This window comes from Fulmarus glacialis, unplaced genomic scaffold, assembly GCF_000690835.1.
Source record: "Fulmarus glacialis isolate BGI_N327 unplaced genomic scaffold, ASM69083v1 scaffold1747, whole genome shotgun sequence".
Lineage (NCBI taxonomy): Eukaryota > Metazoa > Chordata > Aves > Procellariiformes > Procellariidae > Fulmarus > Fulmarus glacialis.
The window spans coordinates 28,986-49,912 of NW_009222374.1; the positions used below are offsets into that span (position 1 = coordinate 28,986).

Below are 20,927 nucleotides of genomic sequence, written 5' to 3' on the forward strand. Positions count from 1 at the left end.
AACCTACAATGTTTACCATGAATATTAACAGCACATAAGCATCATAATGTGTTAGGTATTGTTTTCTAAACCACAATTTCACTGGTCCCAGGTATTTTAAAATAATAGGACTAAGGCAGCAGCTATAATACATAAACAATTCTTTAAGAAATATGCTTAATGCTATTACCGCTTAGAACCGTGGAAATATAACAAAATACAAGTCACATTTACAGCATAAGGCCCTTTGGTTTCTTAAGCAGCAAATGAAAGAACAATTTCTTCAGTGAAAGGCTTTGAAAAATAAAGCATGTAGACTTCCCATAAAAAAGGTAACTAGTTCTTTCCTTCTCAAAATAGCCAGCTATAGTCTTCAAAATATTATGTAAGAAAGCTCCTGAAATTCCTAGGAAAGAAAAACTTAAAACCCAATAGTAGTGTCTGACAGAGCAGAGATTCTATCATGGGGAAGCTGAACATACACCTTCTGGAAAACAGAAGAAACTACTGTTTGGTGTTCTGGAGAGCTTTATTAAATTTGGAGTAACACAACAAAAAGGATCTGAAATACCTGTGTATTTACCATATATTCTAGAGCTTACAAATCTGTATTTGTGAACTCGCTTCGTATTCATCTACCCTTCATAAGGACTTGAGTTAAAACAAAATTAAAATGAAATTGTTTATTCTCGTCAAGGCAATTTATGGCAGTCTGCTTTTTCACAAAACCATGTGCAACTTGTACAAGGCAATCCTTCTCCATCCTCCCAATGGAGCCAAAATCTATGAAGTAATTCAAGATATTTCTATGTAACCAAACAGTGTGTGTTTAGTTACACAGAACTGCTTAGTTACAGAGTCAGGGCAGTCAACATCTGAATTTTACAGAGAACATTCTTTTTAGGAGGTTCCATAACTACTCACATTCTTTTTTCACCAGTTAGAAGCAGTATCAAATTAGCCAAAACAGTGGAATATATAATAAATGTGATCATGTCACCACATGTATTTTAAAATCCTGCTTAAGTGGTATGTTGCTTTTGCTATGTGGCTGGTAACAAGGATCTGGCATTATAAAACAGGTTGTAAACCAGCATGACCATTGGAGCAGTGTTCTTACTCTGTCCCAAACTCACACAAAATTTAAAACTACTGCTTATGCCTCCTGAATCTTGTTGTAGTTTACTACCACATTAACTGTAATTATCTTATAAGAGAAGAAATACAAAATAATTTTCTCTTCTTAGCCTCTAACACAGTTACTGATTAGAGATCTTTCTATGTAACATGGCTAACAAAACTTTTTGAGGCAGCATAAGAATTTACTTTTTGCAAACTGTCATATGGCAAAATGACAGTTTGTGCCAAATTCAGGCAACACAAATCATGAATAAGTATTTAGCAGACACTGAAAGGACTGGGCTGCAGGATTGCGTTCACTTAGTGTTATTATACCGAAGCATTTTTCTTGAATTTAAGAAACAAAATTTTGTAGGAAATTTCATAGGAGTTGACTGAGTACACTTTTGAATAATTTTGAAATACTTAGCTGCTTCTTTTTTGATTGAATATATGCATCCTACCTTCAGTGCTCTCATGTTCAGTAAAGAGACAGGAAATCTTTAGCATGTAAGATGACTTCGCACTTACACAATTCCACTGCAGTACCAGGTGAATGCAAAATCAAGTCTTTTTTCCAGTGCAGAAGTCTTTACTTTGCTCGGTTGAAAGTTTCCCCAAGTCATGCTTTTACTAATCAAAAAAAAGATGTTAATCAGCTTACCCATGATCCAAATTTCATCGATCTTTGAAAGAAGAAAACAGAACATTCTACCCAAAAAGATCTTTTAAGTCATTACTAGCTGAGCTGCTGTTTGTCATTGTGTTTGCTGGTTGTGCAAAGTTCTGAGGAGCAAAGAAAGGATTACCCTGTATACCAAAGCCAGGCTGTCCTATCATGTTCATCTGAGGTCCCAAGACTGAACTGCTCGCACCTGGGGACCCTTGCGGGGGTACAAACTGATTAACCCACTGGCTTGATTTCTGCTGAGCCAACTGTTTCATACTAACTTTGGGTTTTTGAGGACCAAAAAGATTATCTAAAGCAGACATATCTGGGGGTCTGTTTTGTTGTGTCAGCGGAGAGATTGCAGAGGCAGCATTCATAGGACTGTAATTTGGCATATTGGCAGTCGGTACAATGTTCATCTTGTTTGTTGCTGTTGCACTTGGACCACTGAAGAAATTCTGAGTGGTGGGACCAGCTCCCATACTGAATCCAGCAGTCTGAAAACCCATATTAGTATTTAGTCCGTTTGTAATATTTCTCTTTGTGTTGTCAATAGGTGATGAAAATCCCATTCCAACACCCATAGAAGGGACAGAAGAGAAGCTGTTTGAAGATGCAACTTTAGCTTTGTTGATAGAATGGCTAGTCAAAGATGACATATTATCTATCAAGGTATCTGTCAAGTCTTTTGTCTGCAAAATACATAAAATGCAGTTAAACACTTTTTCTGTACAAACACTCTAGCAACAGTCTTTATCATCGCTCCTGCAGAACTGGCATTCATTTTTCAGAAATTAGAATTTACTGCATGGAATTGGGCATGAAATGTAATTATACACAAAAACAATTAGGTTATTTTCATCCTTTGCTACTTAGAACTAATTGTTATGCAGCTTTAATTTGACAACTAAGACTATACACAAAGTACTACTGTGACATTTGCTTACATGCCCCATTCCTATCTCCAAGCCCTTTATAAATTTAGTTAACAAACTCTTCAGAGCAAAACCTTTTTTAGTATGTGCTTTTTCCTTATCTAGAACGATGGCCTTCCAATAACAATTGGAAGTTTCCTTTGGAAACTCCTGCAATTTAAAAAGTGGGAAATACTGCTAATGATGCAAATGGAAGGCAGATTAAAATTTATTTTAGTTTTTCTCAGCTGTGCCATTGTACTACCAGTGAAAACAAAGGTGACTCACAGAAGAAAAAAATGCTAAATGCATGCAGTACTTGAAAGGAAAAAGCATCACAGCTCCAATGGAAACACTGCAGTAGTTTGTTCTTTCTCACCTGCTTCACTGGAGGTGTTATTGCACTTGCTTGTGGCTTAAGAGGTTGCTGGCTTTTCAGTTTCTGTGCCTGTTCTTGTTCTTTAGCTAACTTTTGCTTCTCTTCAAGTGTAAGTGATGCCTTGAAAAGGAAAGTACTGACACTAAGTTGCACAGAATGGTTATTCTTACACTGATATTTTTATTTCATAAATAGCACTGTTGTTTCAATATGTGGTAGAACAATACATAATACATTATTTATACAAAAGAGAAGGTAAGCACAAAATCTATTATAATATTTATCATATTGCTAAAACGTACTTAAAGCATATAAATACAATATTAAAAGTAGCATAATAAGAAATTTGAGCAGATCTCAAAGAGGTATCACAACAAAACCATTTTAGCTTTGTTTTCTTAATGTTGGGCATAAGAAAAAGTGTTCTTCACAGTTTTTATTTTTATACGGTTACCAACTGGCACTTGATATAGAACTGCAACTGATCATGGAGTTGGAAAGGGAATTTTATTTTAATTTTGTTTAAAAGGCTTTTCAGGATTTTAACTCTACTTCTGTTAATGATGAAGGGATAAAATCATAAAATCATTCCCCCTTAGACTAAAATTAGTGAGAGGGTTCAGATAACTAGAAATGGAAATTATAAAATATATAGATTCTGGGGAGCCATTTACATAATTAATAGCATGAAAAGAATTTTACAATAGTTTATGCTTATGTTTAATATTCTATGTCATGTCATGCTTTTTCTTTGCTTTTTGTATTTATCCCCATATTGACTGTTCATTTTTTTTCACTTAACTTTGAATTGTACAGTAAAGATTAGTCTCTGCTACGACATGAAATTCTACATTTTATCTTAATCTCTGTTTGTAATTTTATTATAAAGTTGCCTGTTTTGATTTTCCTGTTTAAATCCACTGCTGAAGTTTCAGTTTCACTGAAATCTATAATTAAGGAGAAAGAAAATGACCAAAAATTTATAATCCTAATTGCTGCCTACTTTGTACAAAGCTATTTTCAAGGAAAGGCTTTCACAGAAATTCAAGGATATGATTTGAACATTTTCCAGTGGACCTTCACATGGGACTATGTATGGTGCTGTGCTATATAAAAGCAGTTAGTTTTTCTTTTAAAGCTTTAAATATGATAAATATTTACACATACTCTTTTTATGCAACCGTATCAGCCTTGTATTACACAGATTGATGTAACAGAATTCTAAAACAAAGTAAACCACACCTTTTTCTGTTTTGATGACATCTCATTCTCTTTAATATCAGATCCACTAGTTAGAAGGTCAGTTCCACTAGTATTAAATACCTTGTCAATCTGTTTAAGTTCAAAGAAACAAAACTTAGTTATTTGAAATGCTGTAATTTAAGGTAACATAAATATTGACTAAGTAATTTTAAATTTCAAATTTCTATATGTAACGCAATAAAATACTGTCGCTTACCTGATTACTTGTACTACTAGATCTTGCCTCTTCAGACACACTCATTTGGTTAGCTATATCCAAAGATCTATATAATGCAGAGTATACAAATTAGAAAAAGATAACTTTACAGTCACATCCACAACACTAATTCAGCAATGCAGATTATTCTTCTGCATTTAAATAATACAAAAAAATTGCATTATGAGAGCACTGCCATTTTTATAGAATGCCTGTAGGAGACTGGAAAATGTTAATATTATAAATTGTAAAGGTTTCCTAATGATCATTTCACACGGTCTTAGTTCCTCCTTTTGAACGGGGTGACATAGACTTTGGGTAGCCCAAGTTAATTTGACTCACAAATCTCACCTCGGTACCAGACTCCATAAAACAGCTCTAAATATCTTCAAATATCACTGTCTTCTAAAAGGCTGCAATGTTTATGTTTCTCCAGTATGGTTTAGATTCTCAACAACTACAGAAAAGCAACTTAGCATATAGAAGCAAGACAAAAACTGTACTAGTGGAGCTCAGTATGAACTTTTACATTTAATTAATTAATTAAAAATTATTGACTTAAAATAATAAACTGTGACTGAACTGTATAAAAGTAAAGGATTTCACTCTCTGAAACCATTGACATCACAATATTATTAACATTCTCGGACTAATAAATCTTTGCTGACAACTGTGCTTATTTGAGGTAAATCTCAACTACTGAAGTAAGGATTACCTAGATTTTTTATTGCTATGGCTAGAGTTTTCTCACATTTGCTAAAAAATGAACTGAAATTTATCTCTGCCTATTTGTTCCTTCTCTAATATACACGTAAATAAACACTTACTTCTGTTGCTCTTGCATGACATGAAGTTGCTCAAGTTTTGTTTTATGCTCTGCCTCCAATCTATTAAGCATATCTTTTATAACACAAATAAAAGAATTGAACTGTAAAAGAAATACACAGTAAGTTTGGATTTTGCAGTGATAGAATTCAGACATGCATCACTTAAAAGGTAGTAAATTTCATAAAACTTACAATACACAATGTCAGATAAACTGCAGATTTTTAAATAATTTATAATCCACCTTCACTATCTTCCACTAGATACCCAACTACAAGCAGAGTGTATACTGAAACAGTGAAAAATATGTATCACTAAAAAAAAAAAAAAGTAAGGCAACCCAGACAAAAAAACCCACAAATTAATATTACCAGATTAATTTAAAAAAAAAAAACTGTGATTGCACTTGTACATTATCTGCAACATTTACAAACAAGAGCAAGGGAAGAAACATTAAGATTGTGCTTTAGCTTTTAATTTGAATTGTAATTATATTAGTAGCTAACTGCTTTTGCAGGATATTTGGAAGGTGATAGTATTCATTTTGAAATTTTATATTAGATCAGTTAAATCCACTGAAAAACAACAAGCTTTAAACATGCAAATACAGTAATACTGGAAGGTTTTTTGGGTTAGTTTTACAACAGACATAGATATACAGTAATATATGAATTTTTCTCTGACAACAGTTTAAATCTATTCTCTGCCAATTTATCAAGTAAAAGCACGCAACATAGTCATGTTCCTACCTGATTGAGATTAAGATTGTTCTCAATACTAAGAGGAATCAGATGGGGCAATACTTTTCCTGCAAGCTGTTCTTTGGTAATTCCCAACTTCTTATGAGTAAATGTACATTTGTAAATACCTGACATACAAGATCAAAATAGCAAAAATTGTTTAGTAAGCAATGTGAACAAAGTAGCACTCTCTACATGTATCGATCATCTGAACATACATTGACTCTGTGTGCAAGCAGGGACAAACATGATCAATAGAATCATAAAACCTAAGTACTCATCCACAACACAAACATATTATAGCAAGAGGCTTTGCCAAAGTTCAGAACAAGAGGAGGTCCAAAGTAATACTTTGCAGCTATGAAACCTGATATTAGGCAATGTTTTGTCCTGGTCAATTATCTGAGAATATGCATCTTTGAACAGATCACAAGCAACTGAGTTACCACAAACTCACAAATTGCCACTGAGAAATTAAGCTGCATTAACTAAGGATGTGTTCTCTCCTGTCATACTGAAGTGCCTAGGAGTAACTACCACACTGCTCTCTGATTGCATTTTACAAAGATTCTTACCTAAATGTTTGGGGCTGTGTTACAGAAACCATGCATAGTCTTTATCTGTTCTAAAATCACTGAGAAAAAAAATACTGGCAGGCACGAGGGATCCCAGGTTAAGCATCCTCCTCTGCTTAAATAGTCCACCTCTGATGGCAAACACTGAACATACTAGCATAAAAGAAGCAGCTGCTTTCCTCACTTTCTACAGTTAGTATTAGAACAGAGCTGTCAGCTGGCCAAAGAAGATATTACACACAACATGGAAGGTATTATGATTCCAGAAAAAAGGAGAGCCCAAGCATATAAAATTGATTTCAGCCCATCATTTCCAAACTAGGGTTCACGTATTCACTGTATCCAAGTAGAATTCAGGAGTAATACAACTAAAGTAAAAGATACACTGTCCCTCACTCTCAGACAGCAAAAAAATCAAATCAAAGCTGCCAGGATTAAAGAAAACAGGCAGCTTTAAATTAGTACTGATAGATGCCCTCTTGCTAATTTTGAGCAAATCAAAATAATGCTACCATCACACATTACTACAGTGTTTAATGAGGACTGCTGCCAGTACAGCTTAGCTTGTTACAAATGGTCTTCTGTCTACTACTTTGTTGTCAGTAGGAGAAATGGTCACTGTCTTCCAGATTTGGCCATGCAGTCACACCTCTTTCTTGGCGGTGACTTTGGTCATCTGGTCTCTTTGAGACCATTCAAGTTGTTAAAATCACACATCCTGAGTTAGGCAAGCACCAGAGTGGCACTAGGAAAGCACAACAGGCAGTGAGGCCTCCCGTTCCAGAAGTAACAAGCCATTAGGTTTTGTTAGCTGTTTTGTAAAACCTCACCCAGACTATGTTCCATTTCAATGCAAAGGCAGCCATGTTTGCTTAAACGTCCAACAAAATGAGCCTAACAGAACCTGCAGTGAAGAGCAGCAGATTTGCAGATAGTCATTTATAGCATCTGACATGCAAGAGTGGTAAGAGAAGGCAACAGTAACATCTCAAAAGCTCCAGCAAGGTGCTCAGCATCGGAGAGAAGACAGATCATACACTCTTCTGAGGAAATGAGCCCTTCTGACTGTGGGGACCATACAGTCCATGAAAGTGTCACAGCCCAAGAACTGCAATGAGTACTCAGAACTGCATTGGGCCTTGAAGACTACAAATATATGTACTAGTGTTCAGAAGTACCAGCAATACATATGGTAACTGAACAGGGGCATACTTACGAACCAGAAACAGGAAGGTTTTAATAGTCATTTTAGCAATACACAATGTAAATGTTATCAGTGATAATATAGAAAGCTTTCAGGTTTACAACATCAAAGCACAAAAGAGGAGAAAGTTTAAAGTGTTAATTACCTAAAATTCCCATTAGCACTGCAGGTTCCTTAGATGGAATTTGTTGCAGAAAAGGTAAAATATCATCAAGCACAAACCATTTATCCAAGTACTCCAAAATCTTGCCTAAGCACACTAGTGAGTTTACCCGGACCTGTGAAGTATGATAAGAATTAAACAAAGTCTTTACTATATTTTTGCCTAAGAAAAAAACCCTTACAAAACTCAGAAGAAAACAGGTGCTACTGAAACGACATATCTGAAAATTCAAGACAAGTTAAAAAAATCCTTTTGTGTCATGAAAGGAAAATAGTTCCACACTGCTCACAAAACCTTGGCTTTTCTGCAGGACACACACTGTTAACATGCATTATTGTGGAACACACTTCAACAATTTTTACAGTATTATTAACACAATAAGTTGTTAACAACTTTTAAAATTGTTAGACTAAAAAAGTAAACGGTGCTTTTGTATTTGTAAAAAAATTTTAAAAAAAAATCTCAAAAAGAAATCAGAGCACATTGATGGGCTTTTCTTTAAAGACACAACAGCAGAAAAGCCAAAGTAATTAAAGGTAACAACATTTTCTGAGGACTGAGAGATAAAATCATTAGGATACTTACAGCAAGAGAAGAAGTTTGCAAACATGCATTTTTAATTCTTGGAATTAATGAATTTTTCATTGATGGGTAATCTATTAAATTGGCAAACGTGGGAATTATGTTTAGGCAAAGCTCCTATAAAAAAAAAATTCCGCATAAGTTTAAAAAGAAACATGCATGTTTATTATAAAATTAGTACTAATATTACTCAAGATCAAAATTAATTTAAAATGACTTCTTAAGCTTTCCTTTTAAGGAAATATTTAAGGAAATATCATGTTCAACTAAGCCAACCTTATCTATCAGACTCACTTAGAAATAGCTAGAATAATAAAGCATCATGATAGGTATATAGAACCTTGGAAAATGGATTTCAGAACGAGTATTCATTAATTTATAATAAAATATTCGGATAGCAAGAATTATCTTGCATTTTCACAAAATACTTTTACATAAAACCCAACTTTTATTACATCAAACTGTAACATTTTCCTACATAAGTCAAGCAAATCTGAATGAGTACTATCAACAACACTGCAGCAGTGCAATGATAGGCTGAAAGATAAAAGAGCATATCAAGTTTAAACATACTTAAGCAACAGAGGAAAAAAATACCCAATTTCAGCCCAATCTCAAAAAATAAGAGACATTAATATTAAGTATATGTTGCAAATAAATACCTGAGTAACCAAACTACTGATGCACCAGGTATTTAGAAACAAAAACCTTTCTCCATAATATTGCAAAGGCTTTGCAAAGGTAAAAGCCACACCTGATTACCCAAATCCTTCTTTAAGAAATATTTCATTTGTCTATCTCCCCCTCCCACTCCTGAATGCCTTTGGATAACTGGAAGTTAATTCCAGTACAAGAATGATTTAAAAAACAAAGAACAACCTTAGAAAGGTAAAGCATAAAGAGAAAAACTAAAATATGAATACATAAAAATGTCACCAGAAGGCATATTAATATGATTTTACAGTAAATGAGATCTTCCAAGGTAACTGTCAGCATGCATGTTCTTACCAGTAGGACCTCAGAATAAGCCACCTCTCATTGACTGGTAAGAGCATGCATGCCTGCATAGTTTCTGCTGCACAAGCAATATAGTATAAATGCACATCCTACTTTTTGCTATGGATAAGAGCATTAGAACAACAGTCAAGCAGTTACTCCCTGGAAAATAAGTGAACTAAATTTTATTTTACTAAAACGAATTTTCTTTAATAAAACATTCATCTCTTTCAACATTCAGGAGTATTACACAGCTTTATGATTTTTTTTTCATGTAAACAAACACATGAATATACAAAAAGTTGGCACATCAGCTTAAAGAAAAGAGAAAAAAATAGTTTTAAATAAAGGCTGCAATTACTATACCTGGATCTGAATTGAAGGTGCTTCCAAGGCTCTATAAACCATTGGTAGAACACTGTTCTTTATTTCATCTGGTGGAGTTTTGGTTAGAAGCAAGTCCATTTTTTGCAGGAAGATCAACAAGATCTATTAAAAGAAGGACAATTCAGAAGCCAAACGTTTTAACTCCAGAAACATATACTTACAGTTTATAAAGTGTGTTGTATCATATCATAAAAACTTCAGAAGTTTTCTTGTAACTCAGTAAATGTGATCACTTACCATGTTGCTTGCCTGAAGGCATGGAAGACAAAAAACACTTTGACATATTATTGCATTTTAAAAACAGCAAATACAAATCAAACAAAATATGCATGTTCTAGACTAATCCTTCTGAAATAAGAAATCATAATGGCTAAGGAAGGAGTTCTTGTTTCTATTTACCACACAGTCTTTTGTTAAAATCCACCTACAGAAAATCTTTCTACACATATCACTATTGAAAAAGCTAAACTTTCAAAAAACTGTGGCTCAAATGCTGTCCCTCAACACAACTCCACATATAAAAGCTGTATTCCACCTGTAGCTAGAATCGAAATAGGGACACAATGAAAAGAATATTACAGCTACTATATGGACACAAAATACCTTTATTGTATTTCACATGGAATTTGCATATCATAAATCCCAAACAAAAAAAAATTAACATGACATTAACCTAAAAAGCAACACTAGAATAGCACATTTACATAGTGGGATTCACCTTTCTTAGGCTTAGCCATCTAAAAGTTAGCCGCTATTATAAATTACTCATCCAGGCTCAGCCTCCGACACAGAGAGCTATGTAACTCATAAGACCCATGTCTCATCTCGGATATATGAGACAACTTGCTACAGGTGACATTGACTATCTATTGATGTCTAAACTCCTTTTAGAAAATAGGTTAGACTAGATGGATAAAATGTAGTGAATGGTATCACATAAATAATAAAAAGCCAAGTATTTCATAGCAGGAAAAAATTTCAATTTTTAAGTCTAAAAATACGTAGCAATCAGTGCTTTTACGTCAAAAAACCAGAAGCATCAAAGTGTAGAAATACAAGTGTACCAAGACCACATCACAAGTTTCCCCCTTTCATTTGTTTTCCTTTACAGGGAAGAAAAAGAAATTATTTTAAACCACAGCTAATGTGTGTTTTCTTATTGTATATTTATAATTACCTAAACTGTACACATACCCACACAAACTCATTCATTCATTCCATGAACATTGATTCTGATGCAATATCCCCAAATTTGGGAGAATTAGGGTGAGATGGACCAGAGCAGTTTTAAAGTTAGATTTTATAATTATTCTTGAATAAAGAATTTTTATTTGTCCTAAACTTGGATTTTGAAACTTACATGCGCTCATAACACTGTTGTTCTCTTGTCTAGCAACCCTGTAATACTGTGGCATGACAGTTTCTATGTTACTTAAATGTATAGTTTTGGAGAAGGACCATTCAACTGTTTTTGCAAATTTGAAAAGGACATGAATGAAGCCTGTTATTTAACTACTACAAAAGCTCCTTTAAAATAAGAACCAGGTGTTTGAACATATACTGCTTTTAAATGAAACATTGTACTATATAGTCATTTAGATTTCACAGAAGCAGTTCAGCTGTTTTCCACTGGCTGTCAATGCTTTTCAACTAAGATAACATAAAGCTGAACTGTTTCTGATCTCTCTCTCTACCTGTCTTTAACTAGAATGCAGTTCTTGCTGTTCCAATGAACCCCTTTTATTTCTAGAGTCATATGTGATACTTCTTATCTATTTAAGCAGAAACTAAGAAGTTACAGTCACAGATTCATACACACCATCTAGTAAGCAAGCAGCAGCAGTTGCACTCTAAACAATAATGCTAAAGATGTGCTTCATTCATTAATGCAAAGCCTAGTACTTGTCAGGGTACACTGTGGTGTACTGAAGTAGAATATGAATTTACAGCACATCATATGCTAACTCTCTATGGATTCCCCTAGATATAAATTAAGCATTTGTCTACACTGGGAAGCTATGTCAGAATAAGCTAGGATGTTAATTTACAGCACACCTGTTACTCCATGCTAACTCCAAGAGTACAATACGAATGAGTAGTTTAACTAAATACTCCATTTTTGTATTATAAATTCTCTCATACAAAAACATTGTGAACACTGGATAACAATTTCTTCATACGGAATTACAGCAGCTTTCCTATGATGCATTCACTTCCTAACTCAAGTATCCTATGAAAGTCAAGCAACCGGCTCCTCATGCAGATCGAAAACATCTCGAGAGAGCGTTTGGAAGAAACACCGGCACCTTCCCCGTTCACCCCTCTCCATGAGTTACAAACACACAGGAACTCGATGTTTTTGCCTTGCACAAAGACAGTCAGACCTGGAATTCTGTCCTCTGGCACTCTGAACCTTTATATTTTTTTCCTGAATTCCTTGTATATTAGCTTTGAAAACTGGTCCTAGATTACTTAAACAAACTTTGCCATACTAGAAACACCACAGAAATAATAGTGGAATAAGCCATCTAGTACTTAGTGTGCATTAAAAATGTCAACATAAGAATTTAATATATAGCATCTAGAAAGCTACAGAAAAAGTTCGCAAAGCTCACTCTTTATGAGCTGACCCCAAGTCTGTATTTTGCTTCCCTCATTTCTCTAGAAATAAAAACAGCTTTTGTGCCCATTATGCTCCAGATAAAACTTTGAGACAAACTTTTTGCAGTGAGGATTGTCTCACAAATCTGATGTTAAAGGTAGCAAAACACAATGTTACCTTTTAGGATGAAACAGCAAAGTAAGATGTTCACTGGCTTTCGGTCGGTTAGACGTCTAATTTTTTTCAAGACAACAACAACGCTAACATAAAGCCTCAGTGTACCAAAAGTAAACAGCATTAAGGAGTTCTAATTTTCTGAGGTATTCTCAGTTACACAATTGTGTCCTTTCCCCCCTCCCCTGTATAATGAGAGTTCTCTGATCTGGTTTTCTAAAACACAGAAATAAAAGGTCTACTTGTTCATTCCTATGTTTATCTTGCCCATTAAGTGCTCTTCAGAAAAGTAATAGCATCCAGAAGTAAAACAAGGTGAGCTAGAAGGAATGCGTAGCTGCCTTTTATCCGTGGAGGCACAATGCCTAACTTAGTGACAGAATTCTCAGGAATCATCATGCACATGGTGTTGACAAAAGGATGCAAATATTTTGCTCCTTTACAGTAATGATAATGTCTTACTACTTTTATGCATGTAAATAACAGAAAAAAGCGTATTTTACTTACACATTACATTTGTCAAATAAAATGAAACAAATTTCACAAATTTGTGCACAGTCCTCAAATAAAAACTATTTTATTATCATCAATAAACAGCACTTTTAAGAGAGTGTCAAGTTACAACTTTTCCACCCCATGATCCCAGTGTCAGCAATCTGGATACAAGAAAAAAAAAAAAAATCATAGGTTCAGCTACTGGTAGAATATGTGCAAATATTGTACTGTACAACCCTGCTCAGATTGGCAAGGTAAGTGATAAAATGCTTACAAATATACCTTCTACAAGCAACCAAAAATAAGAATTGAGTGGTAAATTAAATGCTTCCTTTTTTGCTAACCTAATCTCATCTATAGATGCAAATATACCCTCAGAAAACCCATCTGAAAAACTGGGGTAGAGGCTTTGTGCATTTCCTGGAAAAAAATCTATTTCGTATGAATCAAGACTGACTGCCTGGACAACTACAGAACAGGTTGGGCAATCTGTGTGAAGCTGGAAAAGGGAAATAGAACAATTAGTCATTTTTCAGGGAAAAAACACCAAAGAGAAAAATTGTAATCTGAACAATATTAACATACCTGGATTGGTTCTTGCTGCTTAAAAACAGGACCAAGATCAGGCAGAATGAGCCTGATATATTCTTCTTTGGTGCATTCCTCAGCAATTAGGAGAACGTTAGGCAAGACAAAGGGTACCATATCAGGATTCACAAATTCAGAAGTCAAGCAAGGCAAAATTCGCTGAATTATAACACGCTGAAAGAAAAGGAAACAAGCACGCATCACATTGTACTGCATTGCAGTAAGTTACTATTGTGCCAGCTCAACAGTTTTTGTATTAACCCGATAGTTACAAAAAAGCAGACAGACAATTTTCAGAACTCTTGTTTTCACAGTATACTCTAGCTAATTTACACCGTGCTACTTTGCTTACTTTTCCCTCTGTTTGCACTCAAAACATAATTGGAGACTATAACAACTGTGAAGGTCAACAAAAAGCAGAAAATAGGACTTTCAGCCACATGCATGAATTATGAAAACCTCACTCTATATGCTTTCTTAAAAAGGACCCTAAAAAGACCTTTAAAAAAGACCCTATCACCCCCCCAAAATAATCAGTTTTTCGGTACCCCATCACTCACTGAACAAACACATAATCCTACTATACCTCCCTGTAAACCTCCAGGTACATTCCCTAAATGGGATTCTGCTGACGAAATAGGTATTTACACTGTGGATGTCTACTGTAGAGTTAGACATCCCTAAATGCTTTTAAAGTCAATAAAGAGAAATACACAGTTCAAGGGCACAGTGCCTTCCCTCATAAAATATACTTTCAAGACAGAAAAAAAAAAGAATGCCCTAAAGATGATTAGGTCAGTCAGCAGCTGCCTATAGTTGTGTGAAATACATCCCATCTATTTCCAATTCAAAGCATCAATGATTTCTGATCAAAGGAAAAAATTAATAAAGGAAAAAATTAATAAATGAAAAAGAAGAGAGTATTAAACATGAAGTCTGAATTTTGCACTGTGTAGTTCAAAACAGAATTAAAAATAAAGAAATTTAATGCAATGGTTGAGAAGCTCAGCTATTCTATTATGTATTAAACTAATACTATTTTTGTATCACATATGCATTATGCCTTACATAAATTAAAAATACCACAAAAGGAAAAGGAGTCAGTCTAGACATAGTGTCTCACACTACACAGAAGAAATCTGTAATGACAGACATTTGCCTTTGAGGTTTCTGGGCCCTGCTAGCACTTAGTCTGTTGAGGGAAGGAAGCTTTGCATCATTCAACATTAAAGTACTGCCTCGCTATGAAAAAACTTGAAGCAATCTTATTCGGAGAAAAGGTAGCAAGATTACTTCAAGGAGCTATGATAGCATCTGGAAACAAAGGGAAAGCCTTGTAAGTGGAGAGAAGACAACTCCCTTTCGAAGTGGGATGAACTACAAGATGACATGCAAATGATGGTTCCTTACACACACCGATAGCACAATTTGCCATTTTCCATTTAAAGAATTATTGATAGCTGAGGAGTATTTCCACACCAATTATTTTCTAATCTCCCCTTCTTTCCTACTACTCTACTCTGACAGTCTCATGGCAGTCTGTTATGGTACAACGCTACATAAAGTCCAGCATTCCAAGATTCAGAATGCTAAGAGATGTTCATATATTTTTAAACTCACTGTTTCAAGACATCATACAGACATACCTTAGGTAGTTTTGGCAGAACCTTTGGTAGGCCTTTAAAAAACTGTGATTTCTGAAGGTTATCCCTTTGAAATAATGAATCAAAATACTGCAGTGTCATTGCTCCTACATCATCAAAGAATGGTATCTAAAAATAAGATTAAAAGCTTGTGATCTGGAGGGAGACAACATTGACACTGTTACAAATATTCCAAAATATAATCATCTATTTACCTTTTCAAAGCACTATAATAAACTTCTACAATGACGTGCCTGCAACTAACAATTAGAAAAGTACATTTTTACACACTAAGTAGTATAATATTCACAGATAAAGGTTGATTATTAAAATGGAATTTTCCTAGCATTTTAAAGAAACCCATGCATGTTATGTGTATCCAAGTTAACTTACAGTATATGAAATAATGCTTTGTCTACAAAAAATGGAATGAAAAGTAAAAACCTTGATTAAAAATGCTACTAGGAATAATTATGCTATTTAGTATTACAACAAAGGATTACCTATAGGCCATCCAGATCTGGCTACCGCCTCTGGAAATTTATAACGAATCAACAACCATTTATATGCAATAAATGTGTAATTATTTAAATTTCTCTTCAATGTTCAGACCCACTTGTAAATCCTGTCTACTATAATTTCTCACATGATCTCCCATGTTTGCATGACTTCAGCAAAGAGGGCACAGGCCTTCTTAAGTATTGTGTAACAATGTATATACATATACCAGGCTTATAAAGATAGCACCAATACAATACCAGCGGGTTTCATCTATGGCCGTGGTATATCATATTAATACTGACAGAGCTGCTTCATTGTTAATGAAAGACTGATAAAAACGCATGATGATAACAAGATTGTTTATATAAAAATCCATCCCCAAATATTCAGCTTTCAGTTAGTAGATGAACGAAAAGAGCAGAAGACTGTCTATCTCAGACCTACTCAGACTGGAATGAAAAGTTCTGCATTCAAAAACTTGCATGGGTAAGATTCCTCCTTCCTGCTAGCTCTCAGTTTTAGGGAGGGATATATCAAACCTCATGGGCTCACAACGGTTAAAGACAAAGCATGGTCTTTCAGACTATTTAGACACTTGTTTTCAGTTGAAAAATTTGTGCAAAAAGAAAGGATATAAAAACATTTAAAGAAGCTCTGCTGTAAGGCAGAAAAAGAAGCCAGTAAGAGTAGGGCAATAAAGAAAAAAAGAATCAGAAAAGCAGATTGGAGTAGGGCAATACAGAAGAAAAGAATCTATCAGCAGAGAATTCAAGCTAGTCTACACTCTGGACTTAACTTCCGTCTTCTAGATCACACACCAAAATGTATGTGACTGCGGAATTCTACACAGGTTAACACAAATTAGTTAAAACTAGCAAGGTAAACTTGCCCATGTCAAGCTCCATTTTAGCTCATGTCATGCTGGCCATAACAAACTGCTTTTAGAACTAAAGCTCTAATATCTCTACCCTACAATTCAGTCCGCAGTGCAGATGTGGTAAAAGAGACTTTACATCTTTATAAAACCATACTGCTTAATACAACCATTTACAGATTTGTTTGTTGTGGTCCTTCAGACAAGCGAGTTGATACCCAAGTAATATTTGCCCATTTCCTCACTTCCCATCTTTCAGCATATATGTTGGCAGAACCATTACCTGTTCCCCCTCCCTTCTTCACTATTTCTTCCAACTGTTAAGACACTGATTTCTCTTTCTGCATACAATCTTTTTATAGGACAGGAAAAGAAGAAAATTGTTTAGCTAAGCAAATCTATAAGCAGGAACCTGGAAGGCTATCAGATATGAGAAAATAGGGTATAAGACAAAGGAAGAATCATGCTTTTAAGTTTCAGATAGAAAAGCGGAGGAAGAGTTTGTCAAATTAAAACTTAAGTTATCCTACTTGCAGTTAGTATTTGCTTTATTATGGCAAGTAAGCTCCGAATATATTTTAAGCTATTCTTCTGCATATTTAAGAATACACTGAAAATCATAAGCCAAAAGTTAATCCTTACATTTACTGCCCTTTACCATTTTATGGCTTTAAAATCCTTCCAACACAGTTTTAAAGACTGAATTGTATAAAAACATAGCGTAGAAAATATTTCCAACTGTATTGGAAAGCAACAAAATAGTGTTGCATAAAATGATTATTCTAAATTCTGTCTCAGCATGCACTTCCTCCATATTAATAAAGGTCAGCATAAGGACAACTTTTGGCATCAACTAACATCATTATTTCCAAAATAGTTTAAAAATATTTAACATTTCAACTAAAATTATTAACAGGAAAACACTTTAAAATAGCTCTATTGTTTCTACAAATCAAACACTATTTTCCCTCTTTCCTATGGCTACTGTATTTTCCATGAACTGACCTTAGTCATTTGATCTGCGTCTGGTCTGACTGCTGGAGCTACATTTAAGAGTAGCTTTACATGTTCACGCACTTCCTCTGGTATATTCTGAAGAGTACTGGAGCTTAAACGGCTCAGCTGCGTAAGTAATTTAAGCACATGCACCATGAAGTCAGAAAATCCTGCATATAACTATTTCCAATATACAATAGGACTATACTTTGTCCTCTTGATGGTTTCTCTACCCCCACCTTTGATATCCCGCCCTTCTCCCCTTTTATAACGCATTTGCTTCTCATCCCTCATAGTCTTCTTTCTGTCTCCCAACAGCCTACCTGCTTCAGGTCACATTCCCCTATTTCCAACTTCTCATTGTGTTCAGGTTATCACAGAACACAAACCCAGTATTTTTAAACAGGTACATGTTATTATCTGAGGTGTTGTCTACATACATTAAAACACAGTACACACAACTAAGGCAATGGGCACCCGAAGAAGTTACGACAAAGGAAACTTACATATGAACGTACATGATGTCAGCTGATCCAAGTAACTCTTCTGTTAATATTCACAGTCCACAAAGAATGTGAAATAGCTGATAGCTGAGTGGATACCATTATAATATCAAGTCATCAAATCACCCTAAACTCAGCCATCTTCAACGGTCCTACATAGGTCATTCACTACCTTGTGTTTCACACTGTTCACCCCAACAGGTAAAGTACTTATTCCACAAGACCAGCATTCAACAGGTTTACAGAGAAATCAGGTGAAAAATTTGTAGTTTATAAAGTTGGTACCTTCTCTACACGTATTTTTATTTCCCACATTTTGCTAGAATTCTTTTTTCTTGTTATAAAGATAGCATGCAAGGTAAGATACCATTATCGGATTGTTATGTTGGAGCACTGATATTGTGTTCTAAATGTTTAAATCTATTTTAAAACAGTAACTTTTCAAATACGAAAATCAATGAATAATAGTCACAAATAGAACAAATACCTGATCCAGCTGCCTACTAAAGCTTTTATAAATATCCTGCTTGTTGACCTCAAAAATTGGTTTCCCTTTATTAAACACTGCATACATAACAGCTCCTAGAGAGTACATATCACTGGCAGTCTCACAGCTCACGGAGAGAATATATTCTGGTGCCAGATATTCAGGATTTGGAAGACACAAGGATGGCAAGTTTGGATCCCATTCCTTACAAGGGAACTTTGGCTACAAGAGAAGTGAAAGAAAGTACATTTATTAGGCATTTTTAAAGAACATTTAAAATAAGAAATTCAAGCAGCAAAAAATAATTAATCCACTCCAATTATGAATGAAACAGAAAAGGAGTAAGGCAAAACTGTTAAGAATCTGTGTCTGTAGCTTAGAGTGATTAGCTGACGCAGTTAAGTCTGAATATTAGAGTTGGGAAGTATGATGTAAAATCAAAGCACTGCTGTAAGAGGCAATGATGGGAATTCATTTTATGAGGTAGCAACCAGGCACTGAGTGGATGCAACACACTAAATTAGGTAGCTTTGCACGTCATCCAACATGCAGGTCAGCAGAAGTGGCACAGACTTCAGCCTCTGTCTGAAACCATCACTAGTCTATTCTAACTCCACTGAGCCAACTCAGGCTCTTTTTCTGTGATGACCAAAGGCAGCACTTCAATCCAGACCTGTGCCATATGTTCAAACTTCCTGCCAACAAAATATAGAGGTAAATATTAAATAAATGATTCTGTACTGAAATGCAAGGTCACGAAACTGGTTTCAGATAAAGATCTGAATTTGAAATTTAATGATGATAAATATAAAGACCTATTACCTCCTGTTCAGATGGATTTGTTGACTGGATACAAAAATCAAAGCCCATAATTTTCCATGCTCCACTCTTATTCAAAATTATATTTTCAGGAGTAATATTTCCATGGACCATTTTCACACTGCTATGCAAAAATGACAAGCCTTCAGAAACCTGTTAATAAAAGATTATTATTTCAGGTTAAATATTTCCCCAAATATCCCGTAAGACATTTACAAAAATTCTGTTACTGTGGTCACGGTTAAATTGGTAAGTTAACTAAGAAACAATTTTTCACCACTGTTTTAGGCTATGTCTTAAAAATTATGTATGAAGGAAATTAAACACAGATGGGTAATCAGCAGATGAGATTACTAATGCCAGTTAATTATCACAGCATAAGAACAAAAATGCTTTTCAAAGTTAACCAACATATTCACCAAATAAAACCTGGGAGCTACTGTTCCTCCACAGAAGGTAAAGAAAAGATTCACATAAGGGAGAGACAGCTGTAGCATAGACATTTATACGGAAAATAAAAATTAATTCAATTTCCTATTTTCCATGTCAGAATAAGGACAACCAGTAGCAACTTAAGAGCCTCCAGTGTTCATCCTCTCTTATACTTACAGTGATCAGGGCACTATCATCTCTCACTTCACAATTATTTGATTTACTGTAGGCAGACAAAACTTTGGCAGTTTACAAACTTTATAAAACAATCATTAATACTAAGAGCACAAGAAAATTGTAAGGACAATCTGTGTCATACCTGAAGCAAACCATATTTGGTCTCCACATCATAAAGTTTGTATTCTTTAATGTCAGATGGTAAAGGAGAAGGTAGGTTGTCCCAGCTGCCAAGAACATTAGCTAAACTTGCACAGACTGGTTCTGTACAAAATGCCAAGCAATCCCTGTAGAGGAAATACATAAAAACATTTCTTGTAAATAAATGTAATAAATCTCTCGACTGCGAATAAAGAAACATACAAACATCGTATTATACATTACCAGAGCACTTGGTGCTACCTAAAACCAGGTTATATTTCAGGTTTTGAATTCTTATAAGTAATATTATACTAAAGAGAAATATATAAATACCTGAAGTATTCAAAAAATATTAGAATTAAGTTATTGTATTCTCATTCACATATATCACTAATGATGCACACAATGCTTCATAAAAAGTTTTAATAAAACAATGCTTCTCTTGTTCTGATTCAGGAAAATCAAACAAATAATTCTTACTGTTATTAAAACTTGTAAAATCA

General features: G+C 34.6%; 1 protein-coding gene across 1 annotated transcript; it reads right to left on the reverse strand.

The window, feature by feature from the left end:
* Nucleotides 1-58: 58 nt before the first annotated feature.
* Nucleotides 59-20,569, reverse strand: SCYL2 (SCY1-like 2 (S. cerevisiae)). The gene is made up of 15 exons (XM_009581412.1): nt 20,426-20,569; nt 19,678-19,827; nt 18,856-19,077; nt 17,875-17,991; nt 15,498-15,623; nt 13,849-14,025; nt 9,972-10,094; nt 8,613-8,726; nt 8,010-8,142; nt 6,095-6,213; nt 5,348-5,448; nt 4,521-4,587; nt 4,304-4,393; nt 3,062-3,181; nt 59-2,460 (listed from the first exon to the last, which is right to left on the reverse strand). The coding sequence occupies exons 2-15, from the start codon at nt 19,786-19,788 to the stop codon at nt 1,810-1,812; spliced, it is 2,271 nt and encodes a 756-aa protein (XP_009579707.1). The 5' UTR covers nt 19,789-19,827; nt 20,426-20,569; the 3' UTR covers nt 59-1,809.
* Between the last annotated feature and the right edge of the window lie 358 nt (nt 20,570-20,927).